The sequence below is a fragment of the Armigeres subalbatus genome, chromosome 3 (genome assembly GCF_024139115.2).
Source record: "Armigeres subalbatus isolate Guangzhou_Male chromosome 3, GZ_Asu_2, whole genome shotgun sequence".
In the NCBI taxonomy this organism is placed as follows: domain Eukaryota; kingdom Metazoa; phylum Arthropoda; class Insecta; order Diptera; family Culicidae; genus Armigeres; species Armigeres subalbatus.
The window spans coordinates 240,923,912-240,933,767 of NC_085141.1; the positions used below are offsets into that span (position 1 = coordinate 240,923,912).

The 9,856-nt window shown below is 40.5% G+C and overlaps 1 protein-coding gene across 1 annotated transcript; it reads right to left on the minus strand.

Annotated features, from left to right (window-relative positions):
- Positions 1–2,193: 2,193 nt before the first annotated feature.
- LOC134221264 (actin-1) lies at positions 2,194–5,331 on the minus strand. Its single transcript, XM_062700454.1, has 2 exons — positions 5,172–5,331; positions 2,194–3,771 (listed from the first exon to the last, which is right to left on the minus strand). Exon 2 carries the CDS (start codon positions 3,738–3,740, stop codon positions 2,610–2,612), a length of 1,131 nt encoding a protein of 376 aa, XP_062556438.1. The 5' UTR covers positions 3,741–3,771; positions 5,172–5,331; the 3' UTR covers positions 2,194–2,609.
- Between the last annotated feature and the right edge of the window lie 4,525 nt (positions 5,332–9,856).

Consider the following 9,856-nt stretch of genomic DNA (forward strand, 5'->3'; position numbering starts at 1 on the left):
AACACATATGCTGAAGCTTCAACGAATTCAGTACCGCTGTCTCCGTATCGCGTTATTTGCAAGCAAATACGGTCACGCTAGCGAGGAGAGAAGTTTTTTCACAGACGGGTCAAAAATAGATGACTCCACTGGTTTCGGTGTTTTTTAACGTTTTTCATAGCGCCTACTTTAAGCTGAAAGAGCCTAGTTCCGTGTATACTGCTGAGCTAGCAGCTATACACTATTCACTCGAGCATATCGCATCCCTACCTCCTGACCACTTCTTCATCTTCACCGACAGTCTAAGTTCGTTGGAGGCTGTTCGGTCAATGAAACCGGTGAAGCACTCAGCGTATCTTCTAAACGGGATAAAGAACGCTTTGAGTGTTTTATCAAAACGGTCATTCACAATCACCATGGCTTGGGTCCCTTCTCATTGCTCGATCCCGGGAAATGAGAAAGCGGACTCTTTGGCTAAGGTGGGCGCTATGGAAGGTGATATTTACGATCGGCAAATCACCTTCGATGAGTTTTTCTCATTAGTTTGTCAGGAAAGCTTGATCAGCTGGCAACAAAAATGGACAAATGGGGAGATGGGTAGATGGCTGTACTCAATTCACCAACAGGTGTCGATATTTTTAAGAGTAAGTAAGTAGCTGAAGATCGTCGTAAATATTAATGGAGTTTAATTTAATTTCCTATTTAGGAATTGCAATGCCTCTGGCTTTGACAATTAAATTTGTCAAAGATACGAGAGCATTATCAATATCACTTTTGGCTTGCATAGGTGGGCGTGTTTGAAAAATTAGAATTCGACGAACTGCTCGTTACTCGGTGAGAGGTAGGAGCAAAATTTGTTCGTTGATCGTGGTGGGTATGAATTGCTCGACCTCGATTTATCATCACTGGGGAGACTTTGAACAATCGCTCAGTTTTGTCGTCGTATGTAAAGAATTTATGGCGCTTCTCAGTTAAATACTGAAGAAGACGTTTGCGATCGTCAAAGGACTCCGGCAAAACGCGGCAGTCACCCTTCCTGACAATCTAAAATAAAACCTTAATCCCCTGAAGGTTACTCAAAACCTCATTCCTAAAGCCATAAAACTCGGCAACAGATACCACAATTGGCAGAATACTTTGCTTTTTCGAATGGATCGAATCATGTGGGCTAGAAGTAGATTCGATTTGCTCAATTTCATTATGAATCAAATCGAACTGATTGCTCAGTTCGATAGGAAAATAATTATTTTGAATGTTAGAGTTAGAAGGAATATCTGAAGTCTCCAGCTTCCTTCTATTTTTTACGCGCTTTGGCAGTACGGTCTTGAAACCTTGTTTCTTAGAAGGAAGTGGAGAATTAAGCGATTCTCCCTTCCTCTTGTTTTTATTAATGCTCATTGCTGAGCGTGGAGACGTGACCTTCTAAGAGTTTTTTTTTTCCAGAACGGTGTCCCTGCCTACCACCGCTTATCGGAAATTTACTTCCGCAAACGGGTTCAACTTAAAACGAAGGCACGGGTCCAAGCAAAGATTGTAACGGGATGAGTAGGTACAAATAGCGCTGAGAAGCACCAGTTGAAATTAAAATAGCCTCGGGTAGCATTGAAAACTTCCTTTAGCAAAGAGAGAAAGAACCGCACAGCACGAAAGCACGATGCGGTCTGAGATGCCCAAGTAGTGATTTACCCTATTGTTAAGCCTTACCCGAACATAGATTCCCAGGGGTGAAAAAGTAAACTTTTCCTTTCAAATTTTCTGGGAAAATAGGTGCCTATATTATTCAATAAAAAATGATTTGTTCATATGTATATTCATGGAGCCTGCTTGTGGGGTGAAATGAAATGTTTTAAAAATCTGAGATCCTTCGGCCCAATTTATACGACAATAATAAATATCTAAAACTAAACAAAAAACAGCAAATCAAATTTTCGCGCTACTGAAAATGAACGAAGTATGGTTATCAAACGATTCCTCTACGGAAATAAATGAGCATGCTCTGCTTGTGAGATTGACTGAGAATCACAATTTTGTAGCTTTTTAGATATCACTACTTCTAAAATTGTAGCATTGATAGAAGACTTAATTGGGTAGCATCCCTATTTTAGCTCTGGTCTCAATTACTTTGTTGCATTTCAGCTAAATGTCATGATTTTCTCTGTATTGTTAGCATTGCATCACGAGAAACCCCACATAGATGTAATAAAACAACAATCGTTTATTATTATACAAAAGGGATCTTATGTTTATTAATCAATTGTTAAATATAATTATAATTAAATCTTCTTGTTACATGTTATAAAAAGAGTACCATCTTCCATTCGGATAACTATGAGATCACTCTGAATAATTTTGATGTGAAATCATACCAGGATATTAAAAAAGTACGACCAATTTAGTTTGACGATTATCACAAAAAGGGATGTCTTTCCTAAGTTTCATGAATTCCACTGCAACAGCTTTTTGAAAGCTTGTAAGTGGAACTCATTTCTCCAATTATGAGTTTACTACATTTTTTTTTTCGAAAGTCTTTACCAATTACGCCGCTTTTCAATTCAATCGGTGGTAATAATACTATGGGTCTAGGTGTATAGATCTTTGGTTGTTTTTAGTTGCGCTAGACGCGAACTAATTTAGAAGCACTTGCGGTGGACAATTGCTGGGCCAGATTCATCGTATTCCTGCTTGGAGATCCACATGGCCTGGAAGGTGGACAGGGAAGCCAAGATGGATCCACCAATCCAGACGGAGTATTTACGTTCCGGTGGGGCAATGATCTTGATCTTGATGGAGGATGGAGCCAAGGCGGTGATTTCCTTCTGCATACGATCGGCAATACCTGGGTACATGGTGGTGCCGCCAGACAGGACAGTGTTGGCGTACAGATCCTTACGGATGTCGACATCGCACTTCATGATGGAATTGTAGACAGTTTCGTGGATGCCGCACGATTCCATACCCAGGAAGGATGGCTGGAAGAGGGCTTCTGGGCAACGGAAACGTTCGTTACCGATGGTGATGACCTGACCGTCGGGAAGTTCGTAGGACTTCTCAAGGGAGGTGGAAGCAGCAGCGGTGGCCATTTCCTGCTCGAAGTCCAGAGCGACGTAGCACAGCTTTTCCTTGATGTCGCGAACGATTTCACGTTCAGCGGTGGTGGTGAAGGAGTAGCCGCGTTCGGTCAGAATCTTCATCAGGTAGTCGGTCAGATCGCGACCAGCCAAGTCCAGACGGAGGATGGCATGTGGCAAGGCATAACCTTCGTAGATTGGGACGGTGTGGGAGACACCATCACCGGAATCCAGAACGATACCAGTGGTACGACCGGAGGCGTACAGGGACAGAACAGCCTGGATGGCAACGTACATGGCTGGCGAGTTGAAGGTCTCAAACATGATCTGAGTCATCTTCTCACGGTTAGCCTTCGGGTTCAGTGGGGCTTCAGTCAGCAGGACTGGGTGCTCTTCTGGGGCAACGCGCAGTTCATTGTAGAAGGTGTGATGCCAGATCTTCTCCATATCATCCCAGTTGGTGATGATACCGTGCTCAATCGGGTACTTCAGGGTGAGGATACCACGCTTGGACTGGGCCTCATCACCGACGTACGAGTCCTTGTTGCCCATACCGACCATCACACCCTGGTGGCGTGGGCGGCCAACAATGGACGGGAAGACGGCACGTGGGGCGTCATCACCGGCGAAACCGGCCTTGCACATTCCGGATCCGTTGTCGACAACGAGAGCGGCAGCATCTTCATCGCACATTTTGGTAGGTTGTTAGATAGCTCGACGTAATCTGGGGAACGAGAGTGGAAAATACCGAATTAAATACACATTCAGGATACATCAAGCCAAATTTAGTATCGTAAAAGTTATATTTGCATGTTCACAGTTTCTTGTTTCGTTGCCTTTGTGCAAATTTTTTCATTTCTACATCGTAACATTGCAAACAAAAATGTAACACAAATTTTCATAGTGAAATATTTTGAAAAATATTTAATTTGTAATAAAAAAATCACCAGCTTTTAATCTATGTAAAACAAACGATATGCTCATGAAAATATTTTATTGCGTCCCTCAAACGTCGTTGGCAGTAAAAATTCTTATTGCTTATGTTTTTGGTGCGCTCTTTTATATTGCGGATCTTTTCAAAATTTTCCACTTTACGGATTCCGCAAAGTTATTCCGCAACTGTCAAAGTTCTACCGCAAGCCTGAAAATATTCGAAACACTGAAACGAAAACCTAATTTTTGCTGTTGTCATCATAGAATACCATGCAAGCAGCAAAGAAAAAGTATGAAGTGACAGCTGCGGTAGTTTATAGATTGAGCCGGAAGGAGGAGTTTTCTCTGGAAGAGCAATACTATTCAAAAACAGATTTCTAAAATACATCATCAGTCTAATCAAATTTCATGATACTACTGTGATGATGAAGTGATTTCGTCAATGTTTATTCATGCAAATATGAAGAAGGCTCGAATTTATTTTTTTCTATGCTATGCTCACATATATTAATTTTTCCAACTCTTGGATAAAATGCTAAAATGGATAATTGAGCTCTTGTCACTTTTTGCCGCATTTACACCCAACCGGCGGTTGATAGATTTTCTAACAATTATGTATAAGAATCTACCAAAACCTGTATAAGAACTGGGTATATGCGAAATTGTTAGATTCTAGTAATTTTCAAGATTCAAGAGCAATGGTTGGTAACTGTATGAATGTTGAAGATTGTCGATTGCACAAACTTATTATTCCAGCATGCAAGTATTGCACATTGCTGCAAGAATCCACATAATAATCTTGTCGGTTTAACACCATTGGTATCAGAATCACACTCTTCAAATTAAAATAAAAAAAAGTATCCCTTGTTCACAAGTAACATTTTGAAGCTTTGATATATCAATCAGGCTTCCACACTTTGAAACATCTCCTTTAACGGTTAGAATATTCACTGCTGCGTCTCATTGCGTTGGCCTTTAGAGCGCATTTTCCATAATCAGCAGTCACATGGAGCTTTATTCTGATTCAAAAATAGGTTTGGCACGTTGCTAGTACATTCTCACTTCAAATACCGTCCTCAAGTTCTGCATGCTTCACTGTCATTCTGCATAATATTTTAATCCTTGTTATGTTACATAATAGCCAGCACATCGTACTTCAAATCACTTATTTAAGCCTTTCTTAGCACTCACACGAGAAAAAGGATCTTCTATCCGTTGGTCTTACAGCGAACGCTGATCAGAGAATGGCACTTCAAATGGATGGCGACGAAAACGAACGATCGCGAACTAATCGCACGTGTCACGGCAAACGGTTTCGGAACTAGAGTGAATGCCGTGGCGGTTGGGCTCAAAGTTTATATACGACTCACATGTCACCATCTATCAATTTGGTGATGCTACGGGACTCACGTTCTCATTCTCACTTTCCCCGCAAGCCCGACATGGAATTCATCGCACTTCGAATCCATCCCAACAGAAAGGCGCGAGGCGCGGGTCGGGGAAGGGCTCGCTTACTCTCGGGCTAAAATAAACATCATGACTGGGAGACGACTACAACGGCGACGGCAATGTCTCATATTTTTCATACATCATCGTCCTTACTCATCCCTGACTGGGCCAAATCCTGTGTGTACCTACCTTTGCTTAGTCGCGCCGCGTGACTGGCTCTCTTCTTTTCGCGCGAAGCGTTGCGCCAATGGCCAAAAACGGTTAGAAGTACCGTCGGCGTCGTGTCGCGTCGTCACTCGGTGCAAGATAGCATCATTAGAATATGTTTCACTTGTAACTGTTTTTAATGGAAAAGTATTGCGGTAAGACTGTTTCTATGGTATTTTCTGCATCTCCGGAGTTATCACGAGAAGGTTGTTGTTAAAGGGATAGGTAAGAAATACTCGCTTTTTTAAACTAATTTTATTAGCTAATTATCTAATACATGCATTCATCTCTGAAACTAGATGTTCCGTGTTTTCTTAACACTATCATCCTTTTTTGTTATGATACATTTTTAGTTATTATTAATGCATTTCAATTGGTTATGGTAGTTAGAATGTTTCCTCTGGTAGAATTGAACCATGTAGGAATTACAATGTTTTAAACTTAAGCTAAACATAACCTTATTTATACTAAGGGTACAAGGAGCTAATCATTGCAATAGAAGATTGCAACGATTTTTATCTAAAATTGGAAATTATTTTATTGGACATTTGTTACAATGTTTCAATATAAGAAATTCTATGAAGTTCATTGGTACTATTATACCACGGAGGCATTTTCCATTTTATTTTGAATCCTTTGAAGTGCCTTCTTTCTGGTATTGCAACAACTAGTCCATATTGGCACAGCATACAATATGGCTGGTCTTTGTTTGTAAATCAAAAAAATGTTCTTAAAACAAAGTTTTGAATATCTGTTTATAAATGGATATAACATATTTGTAAACTTGGCTTGAATGCATTCAATTTTTTTTCAGATTTCGACTTCTAGTAGTTTACCTTCAGTGAGCGACATGATCATTTTTTTTATCGGTTTAATAATGTACAAAGGAAAATTAAAATACATCAATTTTACAATCAAACCTTCTTGTAAAACACTGTCAAATGCTTTCACTATATCAAGAAGACCTACTCTAGTCGAATAACCTTCAGATTTGTTGATGAAATTCGTAACTCTTAACTGATGTCCATGGCGAAATCCAAATTACTCATCAGAAAAAAATAGAATTGGCATTAATATGACCATCATTCTATTTTAAATAATCTTTTCAAACAGTTTGCTAATTGGACACGCCTCAGCTGGGTTTTTGTCCGGATTCAATATTGGATCAACTTTGGCGTTTTTTCATGTATCAGGGAAGTATGACAAATGAAATCATTTGTTAAATAAATTAACCAAAAAGGATAAAGAGTTCTCAGGATGTTTTTGATAAGTATGTAGAAAATACCATCATCACCCGGGGCTTTCATATTTTTAGATTTTCTAGTAAGGCCGATACAAAATGCTTAAAAACAATTTTGTCCCCCCCCCCCCATCGGATTTTTTGCCAAAAAATAATCAGAAAAAATATTTAAAGCTCTTTTTAGTGGAATGTATTCAATCGTCTAAGACGAGTTAAGTAACTCGTAGCTCGTCTAAGACGAATAAAGTAACTCCATTGAATCCCACCAATTATTTCGAAATCTTTGCAAGTCGAGTAAGTCGAGTCGTAAGTCGAGTCAAGTACGAGACACTGAAGACGACCACACAGTTGAGGTCGAAATACGTATCTGCAAAGATATCGAAATAATTGGTGGAATTAAATGGAGTTACTTAATTCGTCTTAGACGATTAAAAAAATAATATTTTAAAAATAATATATAAAAATATATATATAAAATAATATATAAAATAAAATTTGGATAATTTTGAGGATTTTCAAAAATTCTTTAACACATCTGAAGACTTTTTTATTTTTTTCATTTTAATATTTATTTTTTGTTATCCACCCCCTTGACTTTTCGGAGACCAGTAGTACACAATGGGTAAAACCGACACCACTTCAAATCTCTGATTTCAAGTGATTATCGGACAGAATTTAGACACTTACTTACTTACTTATGGATCCTGTACACCTCTGGTGGTGCAAAGGGCCGACTTGAAAGATCTCCATCCAGAGCGTTGCCCGGCTATCGCTTTAACCTGTTGCCAGGTTAGATTTCGGTCGACTTCTTTTATTTCTTTGTTGAGCTTTTACGATAATAATTTATTGATTTTCAGTATATAATCCATCTCTGATCTATAATTGAACATCATTTTATGTATGTTGTTGAAAAATAGTTAACTCGACTTCGAGTCGAGTCAAGTACGAGACACTGAAGATGGCCTTACTGTTGAGGTCGAAATACGTATCTGTCAAGATACAATTAAGTGGTGGAATTCAATGGGATTGTATTAACTCGTCTTATGACAAATGAAGACATTCCACTAAAAAGCTCAAAATAATTTTCTTATCAAAATAACTTTTCTAATTATGAACCTCCACATGTATCTCATCATTATTATGTAGTTGGGTTGGGAAATACCTCTGTTTTATTAGACTCGTCATTCGCATGATATAATTAAAGTATTGAAAAATGAGGCGCCGGGGAATATATCTCAATCATAGACTGATTACATGCCATTTATTGGCTTGACAATAGGTCTAAGGGGTAATATTGAGTCATCAAGGAAAACCTGCAGGTCGGATAACAATAGCGCTCAAATTTCACCGAAAAAAATCAACAATCCAAAAATATAACTCAGAATTGTTCTGCTGTTCGATTCCATAACGACTTGATGCGTCAGTTTTACCCTCATGTGGTGTCGATCTTACCCGCACCCCAGCTGGTTGGATTGGAAGATGAGCTGTTCGCGTTTTCATCATAAATCAAATTCTATCATGAAATATTGTCCTGAGACCTCATGGACTGATGCATGAAGAGCCAAAGTATGCTTGTATGAAATTTCTAGACCGGAAAATTGGTTCATAGATTGGGGAACTGTAAAGTTGATTGAGGTGTCGGTTTAACCCACTTTTCTCCTATCCTGATCCTCAACAAAGTTGTACCGAAAAACTGTCATTTCACTCCGAGAACGAACTTTTTTTAGAAGGCTTGTAGACCCATATTGTTATAGGGTACGAAAATAGGGTACAGAAAATCAAATCGACCACATCTGCTTCAGCCGAAAATATAAACGGAGCCTTCTTGATGTACGGAATGAACGTAGTGCCGATATCGCGTCTGATCATCACCTCCTCATCGGCGAAATACGCCTGCGGAGGAGGAAATAGTTCAACGAAGATTCAACACACGCCAACTGGAAAATGCCAGGGTGAAACGGTCCTTCATTGAAGAACAGGAGACGCGTGCTGCAGATATTCCGGAAGGTGGCAGCGTGGAAGACCAATGGACCGCCATCAAGAATGCCTTCATCGCCACCAGCGAGAACAATCGGGGCGAACTGCGTACTCAGAGAAAACAATGGATCACCGATGAGACCTGGAGGAAGATAGAGGAGCAAAGAGAAGCCAAAGCCGCGATAGAGCGATCGAAAACCAGAGGAGCCAAAGTCTCAGCCCGTCAACGATACGCGGCTCTTGAGAAGGAAGTAAAACGCTCATGTCGCCGGGACAAGCGAGCGTGGGAAGACTCTCTGGCCGACGAAGGAGAGAGAGTGCCGCCGCAACCGGGTTCATTCGCCTCCTCTACGATATGCCTGTGAAGGACGCGAATGATCAGTTATTGACCGACCCAACTGACCAGCTGGTTCGAGCACTTCGAACAACTTTTCCAAGTGCCAGCCAGGCCATCACCACCTCGGCATGATCTACTTAGGATCCGACGTATAACATGCGTCAATACCGAAGCTCCATCACTACTAGAGATTCAAACAGGCATCCAAAGCATGAAATAGAATAAAGCCCCAGGGGACCGCATATCAGCCGAGATGCTAAAAGCTGACCCCATGACATCCGCTCAACTACTGCATCGTTTATTTCGTAATATCTGGGACACCGCAACTTTCTCGGTTGACTGGATGCAAGGTATCTTAGTGAAGGTGCCCAAAAAGGTGACCTGACTGTATGCTATAACTGGCGAGGCATTATGTTGCTGTGTACCGTTCTCAAAGTTCTGTGCAAAATTATCCTAGCCCGGATTCAGGAGAAGATCGATGCGACTCTCCGGCGGCAGCAAGCAGGATTCCGAGCCGGAAGATCCTGTGTGGACCATATTGTCACGCTCTGCAATTCCAAGAGTCCCTTTACTTGGTATTCATTGACTACGAAAAAGCTTTCGACCGTCTCAATCATGAGAATTTGTGGGGCGCCCTGAGACGCAACGGGGTTCCTGAGAAAATCA